The 25,258-nt window shown below is 44.8% G+C and overlaps 1 protein-coding gene across 1 annotated transcript in view; it reads left to right on the forward strand.

Moving 5' to 3' along the window:
* Positions 1 to 25,258, forward strand: part of LOC311230491 (poly(rC)-binding protein 4-like) — a 259,895-nt gene that overhangs the window by 158,979 nt on the left and 75,658 nt on the right. The window contains exon 6 of the mRNA XM_084316780.1: positions 17,247 to 17,363. Within this exon, the coding sequence (XP_084172906.1) occupies positions 17,247 to 17,363 (117 nt within the window). The remainder of the gene's footprint in view (positions 1 to 17,246; positions 17,364 to 25,258) is intronic.

Raw genomic sequence — 25,258 nt, forward strand, 5'->3', positions numbered from 1 at the left:
TTGGATGGCGGGAGTGGTTGGTCTCTCCTATGGTGTTCTGAGCTGCTGAGCCTTATTGTATGAAAATAATTCAAGGTACCCAAGTCAATGTACTGTTTTATGTTTGGTTTTGTTTCAGTCTTGTCTAAATGTTGTAAGTTGATAAATATAAATAAATGTTTAAGAAAAAAAAAAGAAAAAAAAAATGCATAAAACAACCTTTTTGTCATTGTTGGGACGGATACTGGCTTATAAGTGACAACCAGTGCAAGACATGTGATAAAAGAACAAAAACATCTATTTTGATTTCATGGGGCCTTTAACCTCTTCCGCCTGTGCGGTCCGTCGGTGGACCGCAAATGACATAATGGTCATAAATCAATATTTCCAGACTGTTCTATAAAACTAGCGATTTTAATTTCAAACCTATTCAAGTATAAACATCATGAACATGTCACAACAGCATTTAGAATGTATATTATCATCAATACGTTAGTTTAGGAATAGGTTAAAGTGTTATATAGATACATTTTCCTCTTTGGAATGTATAATCCGCGAGAGGCGACCATTTTGTAAAACCGGGGGAATGGGAATTTTGTAGCGGACTTCCACATGTCTGGTTCTGCGTTGCCATTTTTCTACACTTCCTGGAAGATTCTATTGGGTTCAAGGTTCATAGTACTGTATGAATTATTACAATAACTGCTATTATTTGGGATAATTTTACCACAAAAGGTAATGTTTATGACAAATATTGAAATGTAATTAGTTTATCTTCCCTATTGTTAGCATGTAGCAATAATTATATCTGAAATTTGTTTCAAAACGGTTGCATCCTAATCAGAATAAAAAGCTACTGTATTTACAGTAGATTTCATTATCTGTTCTTATGCACGCCTGGTGATACTAAATCCAAATTGAACTCGGGCATTTGAAAGATAATATATGTATATATATATAAATGTGCGAATTGGCTATAATAAGGTAATTTATAAGCCTGCTATTCTATATTCTATAATAATATTTCAAATTGCATTGGTCCGAATGGGAGAATTCAGTACTGTATCTACAGAACCTTCTGTTTAATCATCTTCCCTTTATTAATTTCCTTCGATTTTTTGTACACATGATCTCAAGAAGGTACTGAACGTGATCAGTGGCAGTTTTTGTTTGGTCATTATTAGCATGGTATTATTCACTGTCAAAGATGCAAAGAAAAATCATAATTCATATTCCCCTTTGTTTCATCACAATTTAAGCAAGCCTAGTAATAGACACAATATTTCTGATACAGGGAATACATTCACTGATGTCCATAGATGTCCCTAGATACCAAGAATATGCAAATGGACCATGTAGAAGTGGAGCAATATTCCATTTACTTTTCCATTTATTTTAGGCGGATTTTCTGAAAATAGGCTCCGGGTGAAAGATGTTAACACTTTAACTGCCACACACGAGATATCTCGGGTTTATTTTTATGTGGTTGAAAGCCACTCACGAGATTTCTCGGAATTATTATTATTATTTTTTTTTGCGATCTGAAATCATATTGCATCACACGAGCCTACCCAAGTATACACGAGCACCGCCGGAGATCATATGTGGAAAAAAGCGCCCCCTATCGTCTTTCAGATGACATAAGGGATTTTGGAATGGACTCAATGAAAATGGATGGGGAAAAAAATCCGGTACTCCACATTTTCCAGTCCACTGATCCAGCCGGGGTTACCACAGTTCATTCTGGAGCGTCTGAGCCCCGCTGATCATGGAGTTCTACTGTATCGCGTTGGATCTATACACTTATCGATTTTTTCGAATGGTGATCAGGAATTGGAATATACCAGTTGGATACCATCTGATGTCAGGTAAGGACTCTATGTTATTAGTGTTAGGATAATCAGACTAATTTTGATGAAGTTATAGGCTGTTTTGTGAAATGGGCTCTTTCGGTTTCACTGTAAAAGTCCAAGAGGAAATCAATGCGGCGATTATCCGTGCGCGGCCCGAATGTGCTTGCGTGCACGTATAATATTGATCATCTAGCGTTTATTTGAAAACGATTCATAAAAAGGCTGACGAATATCAACGTTGTGGAATATTCCAGTAAAAGACGATTTTCATAGAATGGTCCAGAATGGGCTGTTTTTTATCTCAAAACGGGTGCTTTTCTAAATGCTCTGAAACGGAAATGACGCGATAAAAAAACAATCTGCCTTGACAGCACTGACTGGAAAATAGTCTTTGATAATGCGATGGGCAGATTAGACACATAGCCATAATTTAAAACATAGATTAGGCGATATTAAGGTTAACATTGGTGCCGATGGTGGCATTCAGGGGGTAAAAAGGAAAACCCGGCGTGGCACTCAAAGTGTTAACAGCCCGTCGCATCATACAAAATTATAATAACTTGGGGACTTCAATCAATTATTCCTTGGGAACCTAAATTACTGCTCCCTTGTTTCAGTCAAATACAGTATCATTATTTGAAGGTGCAGCCACAGCTTATTTTATTTTACCTTTATTTTACCAGTCACTTGAGATCAAAGATCTCTTTTTCGAGCAAGACCTGGCCAAACCTTATGCTAAACCTAATGACTGAAGAGTCGACTAATTGCCAAAGAGGAGGCAGCCCTACTGTCTAACGGACCTACAGTACAGTATCTCAAATCCCACCCTCTTTTCCTGTACTTCCAGTCACAACTGTTGCTTTGTCCAAACTTTGTCTGTCCGAGGGAAGCAACAGTGGTTGGTGATTGGTGCATCAAGAAAAGAGGGTGGATTTGAGATAGGTGACTTATTCTTTCATTGAGTGAGTTTAAACACGCATTAATATTCCAATATTCCGATAAGTATTCTGTTGTTGAGTTGGCACATGTAAACTCCATAAATAATTTACAGTAAATTGGATAAGCTCTAGGGCTGCCAAAAATGACGTTTGAACATATTCTAATAAATATTATTATTTAAATGTCAATTTCAGCCTATGTTATTATGCATTATGTCATCTCCGTTCCTCTGGCAACAATACTAAGCACGAGGCGAGGTCATCTCCGTTCCTTTGGCAACAATACTATAAGCATAAGCCGAGGTCATCTCTGTTCCTCTGGCAACAATACTAAGCATGAGACGAGGTCATCTCCGTTCCTATGGCAACAATACTAAGCATGAGACGTCTGTCACAGCAAGACGAGCCACCCACTTGCTAGAAGTAGAGCGGAAAATACCAGGCGGATTTATGAATGGTTCATATGACCAGGGGGGGGGGGGGATTTCCCTACCTCTGCTTTTGATGCCCCTGCCTGTCCCTATTAATTTTTATAACCGGTGGGGATAGGATTCATCCCACCTGCTGGTCGTCTATAATAGACTATCATTCATTCTTGCATTAAATTAAATACATGAATTCCTCAAGATCTACAGCCTAAACTCCAGTATATCCCTGCTTGCTACTGTAGTGCCTCCTCTCTAAACACCAGCATCTCCCTGCTTGCTACTGTAGTGCCTCCTCTCTAAACACCAGCATCTCCCTGCTTGCTACTGTAGTGCCTCCTCTCTAAACACCAGCATCTCCCTGCCTGCTACTGTAGTGCCTCCTCTCTAAACACCAGCATCTCCCTGCCTGCTACTGTAGTGCCTCCTCTCTAAACACCAGCATCTCCCTGCCTGCTACTGTAGTGCCTCCTCTCTAAACACCAGCATCTCCCTGCCTGCTACTGTAGAGCCTCCTCTCTAAACACCAGCATCTCCCTGCCTGCTACTGTAGTGCCTCCTCTCTAAACACCAGCATCTCCCTGCTTGCTACTGTAGTGCCTCCTCTCTAAACACCAGCATCTCCCTGCCTGCTACTGTAGAGCCTCCTCTCTAAACACCAGCATCTCCCTGCCTGCTACTGTAGAGCCTCCTCTCTAAACACCAGCATCTCTCTGCCTGCTACTGTAGAGCCTCCTCTCTAAATACCAGCATCTCCCTGCCTGCTACTGTAGTGCCTCCTCTCTAAACACCAGCATCTCCCTGCCTGCTACTGTAGAGCCTCCTCTCTAAACACCAGCATCTCCCTGCCTGCTACTGTAGTGCCTCCTCTCTAAACACCAGCATCTCCCTGCTTGCTACTGTAGTGCCTCCTCTCTAAACACCAGCATCTCCCTGCCTGCTACTGTAGAGCCTCCTCTCTAAACACCAGCATCTCCCTGCCTGCTACTGTAGAGCCTCCTCTCTAAACACCAGCATCTCTCTGCCTGCTACTGTAGAGCCTCCTCTCTAAATACCAGCATCTCCCTGCCTGCTACTGTAGTGCCTCCTCTCTAAATACCAGCATCTCCCTGCTTGCTACTGTAGAGCCTCCTCTCTAAACACCAGCATCTCCCTGCCTGCTACTGTAGTGCCTCCTCTCTAAACACCAGCATCTCCCTGCTTGCTACTGTTTGATTGATTGATTGATTGAAAAGTGTATTAACAGATTGCAGAATGGGTACAGTACAGTACAGCTCAATACATACAATTGTTAAGGGGATGCAGACCAGAGAAAGACTTTCGTCTTGTTTACATCAGGGTCCCCCATTTTCAATTCATCATAACATATATGACATACATGACATACAGATAGACAGTACTGCTACATCTATACATTTATGACATATCAGATTTGCAAATACAGTACTGTTTGTGATACAAAAGTGTCCAGAAAAAGAGTGTATATACATTTGACGTAGAAACTGTACATTGGAGGAGGTTGGGTGGGGTTGGGTGGGTGGGTGGGTGGGTGGGTGGGTGGGGGCTGTACATTGGAGGTGTGGGGGGGGGGGGGGGGGGGGTAGGGGACACACACACATGTAGAGCCTCCTCTCTAAACACCAGCATCTCCCTGCTTGCTAGAGCCTCCTCTCTAAATACCAGCATCTCCCTGCTTGCTACTGTAGAGCCTCCTCTCTAAACACCAGCATCTCCCTGCTTGCTACTGTAGAGCCTCCTCTCTAAATACCAGCATCACCCTGCTTGCTAGAGCCTCCTCTCTAAATACCAGCATCTCCCTGCTTGCTACTGTAGAGCCTCCTCTCTAAACACCAGCATCTCCCTGCTTGCTACTGTAGAGCCTCCTCTCTAAACACAAGCATCACCCTGCTTGCTAGAGTCTCCTCTCTAAATACCAGCATCTCCCTGCTTGCTACTGTAGAGCCTCCTCTCTAAACACCAGCATCTCCCTGCTTGCTACTGTAGAGCCTCCTCTCTAAACACCAGCATCTCCCTGCTTGCTACTGTAGAGCCTCCTCTCTAAACACCAGCATCACCCTGCTTGCTAGAGCCTCCTCTCTAAATACCAGCATCTCCCTGCTTGCTAGTGCCTCCTCTCTCCAAGAAGCTAATGCCAACTGTATGATGTAGTGCTGGGCGGTTCCTGACTCATCCGGGTTAAATAATGGATGGGTCAAAAGCAGAAAACAAATGTCCCCAATGAATGAATTGAATGAATTTATTTGTATAGCGCTGTTTATTTGGTTAAAAACAGCAAACAGCAAACATCAGGAAAGGCGAAAAAATCAAATAGAAAATAAAACAAGAGAAAAAGAGACAAAAAACCTTTCAAACAGGATTTGTAGGCAGATTGATAAAACAGCTTATGCAATCAGAGCTGACCTAGACCCATAACATTAGGAAAAACATTTAAAAAACAGATGTGTCTAAGTGACTTAAAAGAGGACACTGACTCTGCTAGCCTAAGATCCAAGGGCAAGACATTCCAGAGCATGGGTGCGCGGGCCGCAAAAGCCCGGTCCTCCCGGGTGACCAGGCTAGTTTTATAAGGAACCAGGAGGGCCTTACCCACGGATCTGAGGCAGCGTTCCGAAACATGGGGTTACAACAAGTCCACAATGTAGCTGGGGGCCAGTCCATGTAGGGCTTTAAAAGTAATCAATAAAATCTTAAAATCAATTCTGTAGCTCACAGGCAGCCAGTGTAAAGCAGGTGAATGGTCACGTTTCCTTGTGTTGGTGAGAAGTCGTGCCGCAGACTTCTGCACCATCTGGAGACGTGATATGGCCAAGGGGATTAATAATGAGATACATATCCTTTCTACTTTCCTATATTTCTACCAATCAAGCAATGCCTTGGTACAACCCCCCTGACTAGATACACCATTAGTCATCAGGGTGCATGCATGGAGCTGTATACACTACATACTTCAACACATGGCTCTACAAGTTCAAGGGCCTGATAAAACATTAGACTGCATACTGCATACTGCACACCCTACACAGGCCTGGAGTGTGTAGGCTCTATACCTGATGTGAATGCAAGAACATTTCATAGACTGAAGTGGATGAGGCTCTGGGACTTCAAACAGCTTCTAAGACTCCACCCTAGGGTGGTCTGAGAGTGATCAGAGACAGAGACAGACAGAGAGACAGAATTATTTTCCTTTTTTTAAAGTTGAGGTTGGGAAGAATGCCTCTTTATAATAGGCTTTGTTGATGTAGTAATATCAACACACAACCCACCCATCCAACAACAGCCAGTGACAGTAGCTCAGGAAGTAGAGCGGTCACCTGGTAATCGGAAGGTTCCTGATTCGATGTGAGGCAGGAATTGTAAATCGCTTTGGATAAAAGCGTTATATGAATGCAGTCCATTTACCCACCCATCCACAGACACACATCTATTCTACTGTCTGTGCTCTGTCCTTTGCCCTCCTATTTGAATTGCTGCAATGTCTGTGATGGAGGAATCTACTGTACCATTCTTGTACAGTTTCAATTATTGTCAGTCAATTTGTATAGGAAGGTCTGCCAATGCTGAAAATGTCAGGTAACTGTAAAATGGGACCCAACGATGGGCCACAAGAAGAACAAATGTCTTTAGCTATGTTATGCTGGCAAATCATTCTCCTTAGAAAAATACTGAAAATAAGTGTTTCACTGTATCCATAAGATAGCAGCTTGAGGTGGGATCCGTGGCTGGTAGGTAGAGTTGCAGTAAGATATGTCCCACTTGCTTTTGTGTTCATTATACAGGGGGAAAAAACAAATGATAAAAAGGCAGGCCACAAAGTAATTTTAATATAGTCATTTGCTGAAGAGAATGTCTAGGGGAAAGCAAATATTTTACTTTGTATCCCGACTTCTTAATTTAAAGATTGTGCATAATGCATGCAAAAGCAATATATCATTATATATTTTTGTTTAAAAAATAAATAAATAATTACAAATCAAATATAAACTGAGTGCAGTGTAGGTGAAAGAATTTCCGTTGATGTGTTAACAAATGTTATATTTGCACTGAGAGATTGAACAGTTTGAAATAAAAAATTAATAATACCATTCGATAATGAAAATAATCATTGGTTGCAGCCCTAGTTGAAAAGCGTGTGCTGACTGACATCTGTGAAGCTAAAGGCCAGCAGTGAAAGGGTTCCGGGTGCGAACAGTAGACGTCACAAGATTCAAGAAGAGCATAGATCTGTATGTGATGTTGATCATATTAGACAGTGTGTGAAGAGACCACATGCGCACAACTACGAACATGTTTTCCTTCCTTCCACACTGCAGAGAGAAGCACAGGCAGCCTCTGCTGCAGATATTCACAAATGTTAGCTTTGGGAGCAAGCTATGGTGAATGGGGCTTATATTCTAGTGTTGTAGCAGTAGGCAACTAAAGAGAAATTAGCAAGAGTGAGTTTACCTGCCCTGGATACACATTTTAGTAGATTGAGATGAAGACAGAGAGAGAGAGGGAGGGAGAGAGAGAGAGAGAGAGAGAGAGAGAGAGAGAGAGAGAGAGAGAGAGAGAGAGAGAGAGAGAGAGAGAGAGAGATAGAGAGCTACCTGCCTAGCTACCAAACAGGAAGCATGCATTTTTAAATGGCTGTTGTTCCTCTCAAGGACAATGCTCTCCAAGCTGCTTCATCTTTTCATTCATTCTTCTTTCATTGTCACCGCTCCTCCATGGCCTTACTACACACACACACACGCGCGCGCACACACACACACACACACACACACACACACACACACACACACACACACACACACACACACACACACACACCCACACACACACACACACACACACACACACAAACACGTACACACACACACACACACACACATACACACACACACACAAACACACACACAAACACGTACACAAGCACTTGCATGCATACAGTACATGCATTTCCACTACTTTACCATATTTGTTTTGCTTTTTCCACTGCCAACTAACCTGTGCGGAACAGCACTGCTCTGGGGCAGGTAGCTACTATATGTGCTATTCAATACTGCAGACTGCTGGTTGGTCAATGGAACTCAACACAATGTTCATGGTAAGGTCTGTGGCAACACTTTACAGTCAACCTTATATTTAGGAAAAGACGCTGCCATGTTTGTTAGTCTCCGTTCATCTTGTTATCAACAAGTAAAGGCTTTAAAACTCATATTAAAATAAGTTGGTTAATCTAGTGAAACAATGCACGAAAACTATTACTTTGTTCAGCAAATCCTTCAGTGAAGGTTACAACAAGATTGTATAAAACAGTGTTGTATTTATAGGGGAAGTAATGTTATTTCCAATGTCCACACATTGCTTTCTCACTACACGTCCATCCGAGAATGAGCATAGCGTATGGGGAATGAGAGAATCCAATCACCTAAACGGTTCACTCAAATATGTTACTGGGATATTTTAGGGAATATATTAGGGGATATTTAGGATTATTTCCTATTGCTGCATCTTAATTCTTATTTTATCTCTGAGTTGCATTGAAATTATCAATTGAAAGATGGGAACAGAGGCGAACAGACGTTCACTCAAATTGAAAATAATGTCCTTCCTCCGTCTTCCTTTAATTCAAAACCAAATCCCCATGAAAAAGTACAGCAAAGCCTCAACTCCCTCCATTGTGTTGTGTTGTTGTGTCTAGTGAAATGTGAAATGTACGCCAGCAAGCGGAGTAACTCCTCCCTCTATTGTCACAGCTCCTCCTACCTACACCTACACCGACAGGGTGTGTTGTGTACTGGGAAAACAACACAGGCAACACGGCAAGCCTACCTGTACTGTACCGTGCCTACTGGTCAGTGGAAATGTGCCAAAAGACACACATACACTCACACACACATACGCCTACAGTACTGTAAGCACACAAATAGTATAAGCATGAACACGAACACACACACATACAATATACAAATGTGTGCACAAACATGCATATAGACACAGAGACAGCCAGTACTCTGAAAGTTGAGGTTGGGGAGAAGGCCTCTTTATAAAAGGCTTTGTTGATGCAATAGTGTCAACACAAGCACACAAACACAAACACACACACACACACACACACACACACACACACACACACACACACACACACACACACACACACACACACACACACACACACACACACACACACACACACACACACACACACACACACACACACACACACACACACACACACACACACAAACACAAACACACATACCCTCCCTGCTGTCTCTAACAGTGTATAACAGACCAGACTAATCTAGTTGACTGTCATGCCTCTCCATCCTCTCCTCCTCCAAATGAGGAGTAATGAAGCTCTCCTACTCTACCACAGAGAGAGAGAGAGAGAGAGAGAGAGAGAGAGAGAGAGAGAGAGAGAGAGAGAGGGGGGGGGGAGATAGAGAGGGGGGGGGAGAGATAGAGAGTGAGAGAGAGAGAGGGAGAAAGAGAGAGAGAGGCTCCCGCTGTCTGTAGCCATCGTCACAAGAGTGTTAAATCCCAGGGAGTATGTATCGCTAGACGTTTGCGGACGGTGTGAGGAGTCAGTGCATTGAGTGCTCCGGTGATTGAGACGTGTCTCAGTCTAATCAAACAAATTACATTAGTGGTCTCTGGATGAGAGAGAGGAGACGAGAGAGAAAGAGATGGATGAGGGACAACACGGAAAAGATTTACAGCGTGTTGTCCATCTCATCCATTAGGGAAGGGGAGAGAGAGAAAGAGAAAGGGAGGGAGGGATGAATGGAAAGGGAGACAGATGATCCATCCCCATGTAGGGATGTACGGATCTTTGGACAAACAGTGACAATGATAGAGTGATAGAATGACAGAGAGATATATTTCTTTCAGTGAATGATGATGATGATGATGATGATGATGATGATGTTGATTTTGTTGTTTGAACTTGATACCTTCATTATTTTACCATCTTCTTTCATAATCAATATTGCCATTTCATAATGTGATTTGGCAACACATGACATGTCACTAATGTCCATTGAACTCAACTAGATAAAGAGATACAGTAGAGATACAGTAGACGGTGAGAGAGAGAGATGGAGGGTTGGAGCGGTACATAGACGCTTTCAGTGTAATTGCGTTGCTAGGCAGTTTATTTCCTGTTGCAGTGTTTGCTGATATCAATAGCAGGCCGGAGATCAAACCTAGTCCATTCTAGAATGTTTGGTTGTTTTAGTTGTCAAGTTAAACCCGTCTATAGACGGGATGGGCGGATCTTGGCAGGGAGAGAGAGAGAGATGAGAGAGAGGGATGGATAGAGACTGATCAAGTTAAAGATGGAGAGCTGGATAAGAGAGGCGGAGGAGAGAGATAGTCATTCATCAGCGGAACAAGATTATCATACAATCGCACTGCTCTGTGTGTGTGTGTGTGTGTGTGTGTGTGTGTGTGTGTGTGTGTGTGTGTGTGTGTGTGTGTGTGTGTGTGTGTGTGTGTGTGTGTGTGTGTGTGTGTGTGTGTGTGTGTGTGTGTGTGTGTGTGTGTGTGTGTGTGTGTGTGTGTGTGTGTGTGTGTGTGTGTGTGTGTGTGTGTGTGTGTGTGTGTGTGTGTGTGTGTGAGCGTGCGTGCATGCACATGTGTATCTATGTGATGCCCTGTGTGCATGTGTCTGCAAATGCATCTCACCATTGTTTCTTTGTCTCTTGGCTGTGTTGCTGTGTGCATGCGTGTGTGCATGTGTGTGATATCCCTGGTTGTTCTCACTAAGCAACAGTCTTCTTCCACTGTTGTAAAAATAGAGCACATAATATCTGGTTTGTCTCTCTTTCTCTCTCCCTCTTTCACTCACAGATACACATAGACACATTATCTCTGTTTCTCTTTTCTCCGTCTCTCTCTGTGTCTTTCGCTCTCAGTGCTTGTGTATTGTGTCCATTGATAGAGATCACCTCTAAGTGAAACAGACATGATTGATTAAAACAGACAGGATTCATTGCTGCAAGGCAATTAACACACACACACACGCACACACACACACACACACACACACACACACACACACACACACACACACACACACACACACACGCACACACACACACACACGCACACTCAATTGTCTATTTATATCTGCATAAATTAATAAGCAAGGGATGTAAACAGGAAATGTAGTCATATTCAGAAACTTGTCATTGACAGCTGAGCTCAAGTGTCAATTACACTGGTTCCAGACTATAGTAATCCAGACACATGAAAACACACTGTGTGGCCCCCAAGGACAGCTAATGGCTTGGCCCTCCTCCTAGTGAGACCCGCCGTCTGACAGCATCTCACAGCCAGCCTACATGACCCAGACCACCAGATATGAAAACAAGATGGTAGTTGCAGCCGTGAAATGGTCCATTCCATGCAGCTGTTGATATTTCAATAACTCGGTTAGAAAGACTTATTCTGGGCTGTTGACACAGACACATGCACACACACACGCACGCACACACACACACACACACACACACACACACACACACACACACACACACACACACACACACACACACACACACACACATCCTGTGATGAGCTTACCACACCGAATGACTTGATGGGAGGTTATTTTCTAAGTATATTTTTCTTTCTTTCTTTCTTTCTTTCTTTCTTTCTTTCTTTCTTTCTTTCTTTCTTTCTTTCTTTCTTTCTTTCTTTCTTTCTTTCTTTCTTTCTTTCTTTCTTTCTTTCTTTCTTTCTTTCTTTCTTGGAATCATTCTTTCTCCCTCTCTCTCTCCTTCCTTCCCTCCATCCATTCTTCCTTCCTTCCTTCCTTCCTTCCTTCCTTCCTTCCTTCCTTCCTTCCTTCCTTCCTTCCTTCCTTCCTTCCTTCCTTCCTTCCTTCCTTCCTTCCTTCCTTCCTTCCTTCCTTCCTTCCTTCCTTCCCCCTTTCTCTCTTTCCTCTCTTCCTCCATTATTCTCCATGTATATTTCAGCATTCTGAGCCCAAGGCCAATATACTCTACATGATGCTTTTAAGAAAAGGAGCAGTGACCGGGGATAAGTGGTTATACAGTATAGCTCTACTCTGGCAGCAGAGGTCTGAAGGTTAGTGACGCAGGGCTGTGGTTATATAGCTCCACTCTGGCAGCAGAGGTCTGAAGGTTAGTGAAGCAGGGCTGTGGTTATATAGCTCTACTCTGGCAGCAGAGGTCTGAAGGTTAGTGAAGCAGGGCTGTGGTTATATAGCTCCACTCTGGCAGCAGAGGTCTGAAGGTTAGTGAAGCAGGGCTGTGGTTATATAGCTCTACTCTGGCAGCAGAGGTCTGAAGGTTAGTGAAGCAGGGCTGTGGTTATATAGCTCCACTCTGGCAGCAGAGGTCTGAAGGTTAGTGAAGCAGGGCTGTGGTTATATAGCTCTACTCTGGCAGCAGAGGTCTGAAGGTTAGTGAAGCAGGGCTGTGGTTATATAGCTCTACTCTGGCAGCAGAGGTCTGAAGGTTAGTGAAGCAGGGCTGTGGTTATATAGCTCTACTCTGGCAGCAGAGGTCTGAAGGTTAGTGAAGCAGGGCTGTGGTTATATAGCTCCACTCTGGCAGCAGAGGTCTGAAGGTTAGTGAAGCAGGGCTGTGGTTATATAGCTCCACTCTGGCAGCAGAGGTCTGAAGGTTAGTGAAGCAGGGCTGTGGTTATATAGCTCCACTCTGGCAGCAGAGGTCTGAAAGTTAGTGAAGCAGGGCTGTGGTTATATAGCTCCACTCTGGCAGCAGAGGTCTGAAGGTTAGTGAAGCAGGGCTGTGGTTATATAGCTCTACTCTGGCAGCAGAGGTCTGAAGGTTAGTGAAGCAGGGCTGTGGTTATTATAGCTCTACTCTGGCAGCAGAGGTCTGAAGGTTAGTGAAGCAGGGCTGTGGTTATATAGCTCCACTCTGGCAGCAGAGGTCTGAAGGTTAGTGAAGCAGGGCTGTGGTTATATAGCTCCACTCTGGCAGCAGAGGTCTGAAGGTTAGTGAAGCAGGGCTGTGGTTATATAGCTCTACTCTGGCAGCAGAGGTCTGAAGGTTAGTGAAGCAGGGCTGTGGTTATATAGCTCTACTCTGGCAGCAGAGGTCTGAAGGTTAGTGAAGCAGGGCTGTGGTTATATAGCTCCACTCTGGCAGCAGAGGTCTGAAGGTTAGTGAAGCAGGGCTGTGGTTATATAGCTCTACTCTGGCAGCAGAGGTCTGAAGGTTAGTGAAGCAGGGCTGTGGTTATATAGCTCTACTCTGGCAGCAGAGGTCTGAAGGTTAGTGAAGCAGGGCTGTGGTTATATAGCTCTACTCTGGCAGCAGAGGTCTGAAGGTTAGTGAAGCAGGGCTGTGGTTATATAGCTCTACTCTGGCAGCAGAGGTCTGAAGGTTAGTGAAGCAGGGCTGTGGTTATATAGCTCTACTCTGGCAGCAGAGGTCTGAAGGTTAGTGAAGCAGGGCTGTGGTTATATAGCTCTACTCTGGCAGCAGAGGTCTGAAGGTTAGTGAAGCAGGGCTGTGGTTATATAGCTCTACTCTGGCAGCAGAGGTCTGAAGGTTAGTGAAGCAGGGCTGTGGTTATATAGCTCCACTCTGGCAGCAGAGGTCTGAAGGTTAGTGAAGCAGGGCTGTGGTTATATAGCTCTACTCTGGCAGCAGAGGTCTGAAGGTTAGTGAAGCAGGGCTGTGGTTATATAGCTCCACTCTGGCAGCAGAGGTCTGAAGGTTAGTGAAGCAGGGCTGTGGTTATATAGCTCCACTCTGGCAGCAGAGGTCTGAAGGTTAGTGAAGCAGGGCTGTGGTTATATAGCTCTACTCTGGCAGCAGAGGTCTGAAGGTTAGTGAAGCAGGGCTGTGGTTATATAGCTCCACTCTGGCAGCAGAGGTCTGAAGGTTAGTGAAGCAGGGCTGTGGCTGTTATCGTCAGTTTGAATCATTAGTCTGGCTGAAAGAATCTGGATGGGAAAAGTGAATGGGACACATTATCTTGTTCCTCAAATATGCTTGTGGTGCTGTTGTCCCCTTGTGCAGGGTCCCTAACCCCCTCCAGAAGAGCTGCTAGTTACATACTCATTCGCCCTAAATAATTATCTTATGATGAATAAAACTCTCATGATGTAGGTGAAGATATTAGCAAGAACGTCAAAGATCCGTGTCTGTGTTGTCATGAACCTGTTAGAAAATGGCCACTGGTACACAAACCGTGCTGTTGGAATTTACCCCATTAATCTATCTCAAACCCACCCTCTTTTCTTGGTTTTCCAATCACAAATGTTGCTCTCCTCAGACAAGGATGAGGGTGGAGTTGAGATCAAATGATGTGCTATGTGATAACTGGACATGTAACTCACCAATAGTGTCAGGAAATAGTGTCTACAGTTCGCTAAACTTCTGCTCTCCTCTTGGTGACGTCACCCGGAGGAAGGCAGCTGAGCTCTCGAGACACAGAACACGTTTGGTGAGTTACATGTCTGATTATCACGTCATCCTCACAACAGAACGATAGGATTAAGATTGAAAATCGGTGAAGTGCCCTTTCGATGTCTCCCGGTGCTGAACGTCTTCATTGAGAGCACTAGGGTTGTATCCATGGTGATGGTGCGGCTGTTTTCTTTTTTTTTGGGGTGGAGGGGCTCATGGTGGAAGGGAGGCAAAGAGCGGCAGGAGGTGAAACAGGAAAAAAGAAGCTCTCCTTATGTAGGGAGAAGCACGGCCATCAACACACCACCTCCAGAGTTGTCAGGCATGGGGTTAATCCAACCGTAGCTCATGATTAGCTTCTCTTCCTGCTCTTTTGAGAAATACCGCCGAGTCATCACCTCCCTGCCCGCTTCACCTCCCCTCCTCTTCTCCCTTTACGCCCATCTTCCACATCATTCCAAATCACTCTCATCCACCTCTACTTGTACATGTAATTCCTCTCACGTTCCCCTCCCTCCACTCATGCTTGTCTGAATCCGTATATCATAATGACTCCTTTTCCCTCAGAAATGTTTGCATCCTTTTTTGTGCTCTCCTCTTCTTCCTCCTCCTCCTCCTCCTCCTCCTCCTCCCCCTCCGCATTTTTCCATCTCGTTCCCCCTTGCTTCCTCGTTGAACAGTGTATCTCCACTCCTCGCCCCTCCTCAGACATTCACATCAAAAATCTATTCTCTCCTTTCATCTCTACCCTGCTCATCTCTGACCCCCTCCTCTTTTTCTCCTGTGCCACATGTCCAAGATACTGTAGGGAGCAGAGAGCACTCATAGGGAGCAGAGAGCACTATAGACAATGTCTCCCTTCCATGTTCAGGTGGGGACCTAGAGCACATCACTCTAGCCCCCTCTTCTGCTTTGTTCCTCCTCTCTGCTCTCATTGTCCTCTCTGCTCTCTGCTGTACCACAGAGGTGAGCCGCCTAGAGAGCAGAAAGCACTTCACAACCTCTCTGCTCTGCTCCTCTCTACTCTGCTCCTCTCTGCTCTCCTCCTCTCTGCTCTCCTCCTCTTGGCTCTCCTCCTCTCTACTCTGCTCCTCTCTGCTCTCCTCCTCTCTGCTCTCCTCCTCTTGGCTCTCCTCCTCTCTGATCTGCTCATCCCTGCTCTCCTCTCTGCTCTCCTCCTCTCTGCTCTGCTCCTCGTGGCTCTCCTCCTCTCTGCTCTCCTCCTCTCTGCTCTGCTCCTCTCTGCTCTCCTCCTCTCTACTCTACTCTCCTCCTCTCTACTCTGCTCCTCTCTGCTCTCCTCCTCTCTGCTCTGCTCCTCTTGGCTCTCCTCCTCTCTACTCTCCTCCTCTCTGCTCTGCTCCTCTCTGCTCTCCTCCTCTCTACTCTACTCTCCTCCTCTCTACTCTGCTCCTCTCTGCTCTACTCTCCTCCTCTCTGCTCTCCTAATCTCTACTCTGCTCCTCTCTGCTCTGTTCATCTCTACTCTCCTCCTCTCTGCTCTCCTAATCTCTACTCTCCTCCTCTCTGCTCTCCTAATCTCTACTCTGCTCCTCTCTGCTCTCCTCATCTCTACTCTCCTCCTCTCTGCTCTGCTCATCTCTAATCTCCTCATCTCTGCTCTCCTAATCTCTGCTCTGCTCCTCTCTGCTCTGCTCCTCTCTGCTCTCCTAATCTCTGCTCCTCTCTGCTCTCCTCCTCTCTGCTCTGCTCCTCTCTGCTCTCCTCCTCTTTGCTCTCCTCATCTCTGCTCTCCTCCTCTCTGCTCTGCTCCTCTCTGATATCCTCCTCTCTGCTCTCCTCCTCTCTGCTCTCCTCATCTCTGCTCTCCTCATCTCTACTCTGCTCATCTCTGCTCTCCTCATCACTGCTCTGCTCCTCTCTGCTCTCCTCCTCTCGGCTCTCATCCATCTGCCTCCTACCAGCATACCACAGATGAACCTCCTATAGGAAGGAGAATATTCATAGAGAGCAGAGACTCTCTCATCCTCCCCCTCTCCTTATTTGCCCTCCTGCTGTAGCAGAGGTGAACCTCCCATAGGAGCAGCAGAGAGACACTGCAGTGTAAATGATTCAGTCTCCAGCGATCTTGGCCTTTATGTCCATCCTCCACTAATAGCTTCTCTTCTCCTCTCTTTCCCCCTCTTTTATCCCTTCGTCTTTCTCTCTCTCATCCCTCCTTTCGGTCTCCCTCCATCCTTCCCTCTCACCCACCTGAGGACATAAACCTCCATCTCTCATGCTACTCCACCCCCACCCTTTTGCTCCCTATCTATCTCCTCCCATACCTTATCCTCCATCCCTTTACCCCTTTCCCCTTACCTGTCTATCTCTCTCCTCTTTTTATTCCCCTCTTCCTTTCTCGGATCCCCCCCCCCCTCCTTCCCTCTCCTTGCTCCCTCCCTCTCTCATTCATCCCTTCCCTCTCTGTATCCCTCATCCCTCTTTCTCTCTTCATCCCTCTCTTCCTTCTCACCTCTACTGTCATTCTCTCTCTCTCTCTCTCTCTCTCTCTCTCTCTCTCTCTCTCTCTCTCTCTCTCTCTCTCTCTCTCTCTCTCTCTCTCTCTCTCTCTCTCTCTCTCTCTCTCTCTCTCTCTCTCTCTCTCTCTCTCTCTCTCTCTCTCTACAGAGCTCTGCACGGATCAACATTTCAGAGGGTTCATGTCCGGAAAGAATCATCACTATTACTGGACCCACGGACTGTGTTTTCAGAGCCTTCACCATGATCACCTTCAAACTGGAGGAGGTTGGTACACACACACACACACACACACACACACACACACACACACACACACACACACACACACACACACACACACACACACACACACACACACACACACACACACACACACACACACACACACACACACACACACACACACACACACACACACACACACACACACACATTCACACTAGCGCTGAACGATAAGGAAAAAAACATAATGTTGTGATTTTGACAGATATTGCAATGGTGGACACACTGCAACGTGTACAGAGCACTCTTCTTCTGTGGTCACAGGTAATGCAGATGCTTTCTAGCAACCAACCAGGGGCGACAGTGGCTCAGGAGGTAGAGTGATTGTCTGGTAATCGGAAGGTTCCCAGTTTGATTCCCGCTCCTCCTGGGCAGCGTGTCGAAGTATCCTTGAGCAAGACACTTAACCCCTAATTGTTCCAAATGAGTAGGTGAATGGGTGAATGTGAGGAACAAAAATTGTAAAGGGCTTTGGATAAAAGCGCTATATAAATAACTAACATTAGGGCAGCATTGTGGACTCCTGAGTGACATCTTGGCAACTTTGTGAATGTTATGATACACGATATTAGAGGGAATGGCAATTTCTGAATCATTATTTTCAAGTGATGATGATGTGTTTTTTTGCAGGGGCCTGTATGTTTTATTATGTCTGTGGAACATCATAGGTCAGGACATCTCAGAAACACTTAATTTAGAATGGTAATCCTTTTTTACCAAATATTGAAACCTCCTGCAATGTGGATATTGCACTACGCCATATTGCGATTTCACCAACACACCGGAGTATTCTGTGTGAACCGGAGTATGTGCAGCCGTGGTGTGTGTGTATTGTCAAAATGAATAAAAAATTATCAGAATGTTATAGAAATCGCACTTACATAACACTTATATAAACATAGTATGCTATTGTAGCGTCCTTGCTAATGAATGACTCACAGAGGCTGTTGTTTCTCACTTTGGTTTATTCAACTTATGGATATAGTTCTCCGTACAAAAGACGGGGTGCATCACCTCTGCTCGTAATTACTAGACTGAACATGAACTTCCCAGGTCAGCCCTTGCCCCCTCCCCTCTGCCAACCCCCGGCTTGCGCAACCAATAGTGTCGCTGCCAGCCCCAGGTTGGCAGAGTGACAGCTCGGCCCCAATCCCAATATATTTATGCACAAATATATGCCACTTCATTTGAATGTATGTAATTAATCCAAACTAAATACTATTATCTGGATGTCTGCTCACACTATGTAACCACCAACTGGTCAGTCAACATCATCAATAAAGATGAATCTTCACAAATTGCAACTTGTGTGTAATGTGATGAAACTGAGTAGCAATTTCAGCAGTGAGGCTTGGCTTGTCGTCCTTCCCTCCTCTCTTCCCCTCTTCCTTCATTGCTCCCTTCATTCCTTCCTTCCTTCCTTCCTTCCTTCCTTCCTTCCTTCCTTCCTTCCTTCCTTCCTTCCTTCCTTCCTTCCTTCCTTCCTTCCTTCCTTCCTTCCTTCCTTCCTTCCTTCCTTCATTCCTTCCTTCCTTCCTTCCTTCATTCCTTCCTTCCTCCCTCCCTCCTCCCTCCCTTCCTTCCTTCCTTCCTTCTTTCCTTCCTTCCTTCCTTCCTTCCTTCCTTCCTTCCTTCCTTCCTTCCTTCCTGCCTTCCTTCCTTCCTTCCTTCCTTCCTTCCTTCCTTCCGTCCTTCCTTCCTCCCTCCCTCCCTCCCTTCCTTCCTTCCTTCCTTCCTCCCTCCCTTCCACCCTCCCTTCTTCCTTCATTCATTCCTCCCTTCCTTCTATCTATCCTACTTTCATTCCTTCCTCCTTCCTTCCTTCCTTCCTACCTTCCTTCCTTCCTTCCTTCCTTCCTTCCTTCCTTCCTTCCTTCCTTCCTTCCTTCCTTCCTTCCTTCCTTCCTTCCTTCCTTCCTTCCTTCCTTCCTTCCTTCCTTCCTTCCTTCCTTCCTTCCTTCCTTCCTTCCTTCCTTCATTCCTTCCTTCCTACCTGTTGCGGCAGTAGGCTGTCATAAACAAGCCAAGCCGAGAGGCTAAGCAGAGGAGTACAAACACTTTGACGCGTTTCAAACTTTTATTCTTTCGCTTACTGATACAGATGAAATACACGTAAATACATACATTAATACTAATACTGTTGCACTATTGGATGCTATATTCTTGCGATTGCGATTGTGATTACGATTGCGGTCAATAGAAAGTATGCGCTCCAATCTCACCCCCTCTTTCCGTAAAACTGTCAACCAAGTGAAAAGGTGAATGAAATTACATATGAACACTCCCATTACCACCAAACCCCCGTGAACACGCCCACCACCTAAAGTGACAGTACAACTAACCATACAACACCATAGAGAATACTGAAACTTACATTATGGCTCCTACAAGTCGGCCCCTAATTATTCAAATGTAATAATTACACAACTGTAAATTATGTAGGAGTCCAACAAGAAAACATTAAATATATGGCACAATTATTCAAACAATAGTGTATTTTTTTTTCGATTTTTTTATATTTCTTTCTCGCAAATGTCCTTTTCTTTTAGATTTTTTTATATTTTTCTCGCAAATGTCCTTTTCTTCTTTCTTAATGTATTCTATGGCCAGAGGTTACTAGCACATAGCCTGAAAAAACAGGAGTGATCTTTATCATCGCTTGGTCAGTCAAGTCAGAAAAACAAAAAAAAAGGTAATCCAATGTTCATGTGTCAAAGTCAGTCTATGAAGTTCAATGAATGTGAACATCTGACGTCCTCATGGCTCTTCCGCTTCTGTAGGAGGCAAACCTTGGTGATAGACCTGTCCAGATAGCTGGTATTCGTCTTTATCTGTACTTGACTAGTCCTCTTCTATCTGGGATAGCTTTCACAATCCTTCCTGTAAGCCATGAGTTGCGAGGTGCCGAGTCATCAATTATGAGCACAATATCTCCAACAATGAAGTTGCGCTCGACACTTGACCACTTCTGACGTTCCTGCAGTAGAGGTAAGTATTCCTTGACCCATCTTTTCCAGAATAAGTTTGACATATACTGCACTTGTTTCCATCTGCAATGAGCATATATCCTCCTTCTGAAACTGTCCTGGTGGCAAAGATGGCATGGTTTTAAGCAGCAGAAGATGGTTAGGAGTAAGTGCTTCCTAAGTCGTTTGGGTCAGTAGATGCTTTTGTGATGGGACGGCTGTTGATGATAGCTTCTGCTTCGCAAAGGACTGTGTGAAGACCTTCTTCATCGAGGTTCTGCACCTTCAGGCAAGAGTTCAGGACCTTCCTCACAGACCTTATTAACCTCTCCCATACTCCTCCATGATGTGATCCAGTAGGGGGATTGAACATCCACTTGATGCCTTTCTGAAGGAGAGTGTTGTTAATTTGAGCAAGATTCCAATGTTCCATTGCCTCATTCAATTGACGCTCAGCTCCAACAAAGTTGGTTCCATTGTCCCCCTCCTTTTTCCTCCGATTTTCTCCCATCCCAATGTTAGTCGTTATGCCAATTCCCAATCCCCTTCCTGGTCGCTGCGCACTTACCCCCCACAGTCGGTCTGGGAGAGTGGAGGCTATCACGTGCTTCCTCTGACACACGTCTAGCCAATCAACCGCTTCTTTTCACCTGGCAGCGTGGACTCTCACTGAGAGGGTGTAACATGTGGAAGGATCACACTACCCCCCTTAGATCCTATCCGCGCTGAGCAGGCCCCCCGACCGAACTGTAGGAGTCGCTGTTTACAACGACCCGGACCCACCCCGCCAGCTTTCCCACCCTCTAATACTGCCAATTGTATTAGTGTGAATGGCCAGCCAAGCTGGTGACAACGCCGGGAGCTGGATTCGAACAGGCGAATCCAGCGTCTCCGGCATTGGTGACGAACGCAATCTCCGCTACGCCACCTGACTGCCCTCCATGTCCCACTTCTTGATGTATGTGCTGAAGAATGATAGCAGAAATGTGAAGATATTTCGATTTTTTTATATTTCTTTCTCGCAAATGTCCTTTTCTTTTAGATTTTTTTATATTTTTCTCGCAAATGTCCTTTTCTTCTTTCTTAATGTATTCTATGGCCAGAGGTTACTAGCACATAGCCTGAAAAAACAGGAGTGATCTTTATCATCGCTTGGTCAGTCAAGTCAGAAAAACAAAAAAAAGGTAATCCAATGTTCATGTGTCAAAGTCAGTCTATGAAGTTCAATGAATGTGAACATCTGACGTCCTCATGGCTCTTCCGCTTCCTGTAGGAGGCAAACCTTGGTGATAGACCTGTCCAGATAGCTGGTATTCGTCTTTATCTGTACTTGACTAGTCCTCTTCTATCTGGGATAGCTTTCACAATCCTTCCTGTAAGCCATGAGTTGCGAGGTGCCGAGTCATCAATTATGAGCACAATATCTCCAACAATGAAGTTGCGCTCGACACTTGACCACTTCTGACGTTCCTGCAGTAGAGGTAAGTATTCCTTGACCCATCTTTTCCAGAATAAGTTTGACATATACTGCACTTGTTTCCATCTGCAATGAGCATATATCCTCCTTCTGAAACTGTCCTGGTGGCAAAGATGGCATGGTTTTAAGCAGCAGAAGATGGTTAGGAGTAAGTGCTTCCTAAGTCGTTTGGGTCAGTAGATGCTTTTGTGATGGGACGGCTGTTGATGATAGCTTCTGCTTCGCAAAGGACTGTGTGAAGACCTTCTTCATCGAGGTTCTGCACCTTCAGGCAAGAGTTCAGGACCTTCCTCACAGACCTTATTAACCTCTCCCATACTCCTCCATGATGTGATCCAGTAGGGGGATTGAACATCCACTTGATGCCTTTCTGAAGGAGAGTGTTGTTAATTTGAGCAAGATTCCAATGTTCCATTGCCTCATTCAATTGACGCTCAGCTCCAACAAAGTTGGTTCCATTGTCCCCCCTCCTTTTTCCTCCGATTTTCTCCCATCCCAATGTTAGTCGTTATGCCAATTCCCAATCCCCTTCCTGGTCGCTGCGCACTTACCCCCCACAGTCGGTCTGGGAGAGTGGAGGCTATCACGTGCTTCCTCTGACACACGTCTAGCCAATCAACCGCTTCTTTTCACCTGGCAGCGTGGACTCTCACTGAGAGGGTGTAACATGTGGAAGGATCACACTACCCCCCTTAGATCCTATCCGCGCTGAGCAGGCCCCCCGACCGAACTGTAGGAGTCGCTGTTTACAACGACCCGGACCCACCCCGCCAGCTTTCCCACCCTCTAATACTGCCAATTGTATTAGTGTGAATGGCCAACCAAGCTGGTGACAACGCCGGGAGCTGGATTCGAACAGGCGAATCCAGCGTCTCCGGCATTGGTGACGAACGCAATCTCCGCTACGCCACCTGACTGCCCTCCATGTCCCACTTCTTGATGTATGTGCTGAAGAATGATAGCAGAAATGTGAAGATATTTTGCCAATATGGCAGGATGCTTAGACTCTTCAGGCATAGATGATCAAGTCGTCCCCCAACTCTCAGAACACTGTCTTCAAAAACTGGATTGAGCTTGTAGATGTGGCTTGTCCTTCTCACACTGTCTCCTCTTTGTAAGCTGTTGAACTCATCTGGAAACCTCTTCCTTTGACAGAAGCGGATATTCTCCATCTCTGCTTCTCTGAGTTCTTCAATTGAGAGAGATTCACTGAGTATTGATACTCTGCATTTCTTTTTTCATCTCCCTTTCCTGTTGGACTTTATCCAAGCCAGACTGGGCAAGAGTCTCATTCAATTGCTTCCTCTTCCTAGTAAGACACAATAGCAAGTTCTTAAACTTAAGGATCCAACCAACAATCTTCTTCAGATGAATCCAAGAGGAGAAGTGATTAATCAAGCGGGTTACTGGATCAATCTCCTCTTCAGCCTGCACATCATTCACCATCAAACTTATCTTGACCTCAGGGTCATCTGAGGAGATTCTTCCAGAGCCATCTGGGCTTACAGGCCATTTATCTTCGGGCCCAATGAGAAACGGAGGCCCAGACAACCAGGTGTCGTCTTTCAGAAACGATTCCACTTTGAGTCTCCTGGAGGCCAAATCTGCAGGATTGCTTGAAGATTTTAAAGTTGACAGATGCCTGAAACCGGTGGACAGTACAACTAACCATACAACACCATAGAGAATACTGAAACTTACATTATGGCTCCTACACTACCCTTCCTTCCTTCCATCTCTCCTTCCTCCCTTTTTGCATCTTCTATCTGTTCTTTTCCAATGTGGCCTCTTTATTGTATCCAAATAAAACATGTAAATGTTTATACACACAGCCAACGACATCATCATATAACACAGGAAAATTATGATGGAATATTGAAGTTGAATGAACTGAGACGTGTACTATGATGAGTATAAGTCTCTCCTAGTTTGCCAGGAGAATTAGTATGCAGCGATGTAGACAGGCTTCCTGTAGAGAGGAATTAGAGCGCCAGTGGGTTGGCTGCTGTGGATAAGGAATGTTCTCAGTAATTTAAGAACGTGCCACATAATGAGAAATTAAATCTAGAGAGGAGAAATTTTAAAATCATACTGATCCTGATGGAAGGGAGCAGGACGGATGAAAAGATACAGATAAGGAGAGGATGAGGAGTGAGGGGGAAAGGAGTGTGTAATGAGAGAGGGGGGAGGGGGGTTATGGAAGAAAATAAGGACATATGGCAAAGAAAAACATTATAAAAAATACATATAATAATAATAATGGCCTAAAAAAAGACCCCCGGAAAAGGGGGTTCATCTACCACTCATATCTCACTATGTTGAAAACCAAGCTGCACACCAGGGACTTAAGCAGCCAGCCGTATTTAAAATGATTCAAAATGATCCTTTTACCCCCTAACCCCCATATCACCACACACACACACACACACCCACACACACACACACACACACACACACACACACACACACACACACACACACACACAGCTGTGCTGCAAACAGAAAATTACTTAAGAAAAGCATATATATTTCAACATTGCCTCAACTTTGGAGATTCCAAAATGGGAGATTCAAGGTTTCTGCAGCACACAGATAGACAATATGAATAACTATGTGTTGTGCGTTCCTGCGTCTCATTCAGATCACGTCTCTCACAGCAGCCCAGACAACACAGCACTGCTGCTATTTACATCACAAACACAACCAGGGCAGAGTCTGGATCAGCCTAATTGATTGGAGCAATCGTATTAGGGCCGCGTGACTAGGGCCAGTATTCATTACCTGGATTAATTAAGGAAAAAGAAAACAGGGGGGGGGGGGGGGGAGACATGAGGAAGGGTACTGAAACGGGAAAGACTGTAATGCTGTAATGAAAGATAGAGAGAGGGAGAGAAAGAGAGACAGAGAGGGGCAGAGAGTGATAGAGAGGGAGAGAGAGAGAGGGAGTGAGCAATAGGGAGGCAGAGAGAGAGATAGAGACAAATGTGATGTTTTTTTATGATCATAGGAAAAGAGAGGAGAGGAGAATGAGCTCTTTTAATTAAATATCTCTTTACCTAATGGACAATAAAGAAGAGCAGCCCTAGGCTGACATGACAGAATGGACAGAAGGGAGAGGGGGAGAGTTTAGAGAAGTCATTACAGGACTATCCTCAATAATCTAGGATGAGCCGCTGCCTCTATAGTATATAGTATGTTACGGTAAATGTGACAAAATGGTGAATTTGTACATTTCCCAAGGTAGTATACGCATTCCCTATCAGGTCAGTACATGTGACATTTTTTTGCCCATTCATATGTTAGTAAAGCTCTAATACAGTTGATCACTTGATGATTTATAATCTGTTTCAGAAACAAGCAAGAATTTAATTAAAAGGATCCTTGCGTGCATGTATATTTTTTGTAGTGGTGAATTTGGGGCTGGTTTTTGTTTT

This window comes from Notolepis coatsorum (assembly GCF_963971535.1).
Source record: "Notolepis coatsorum genome assembly, chromosome: 6".
In the NCBI taxonomy this organism is placed as follows: domain Eukaryota; kingdom Metazoa; phylum Chordata; class Actinopteri; order Aulopiformes; family Paralepididae; genus Notolepis; species Notolepis coatsorum.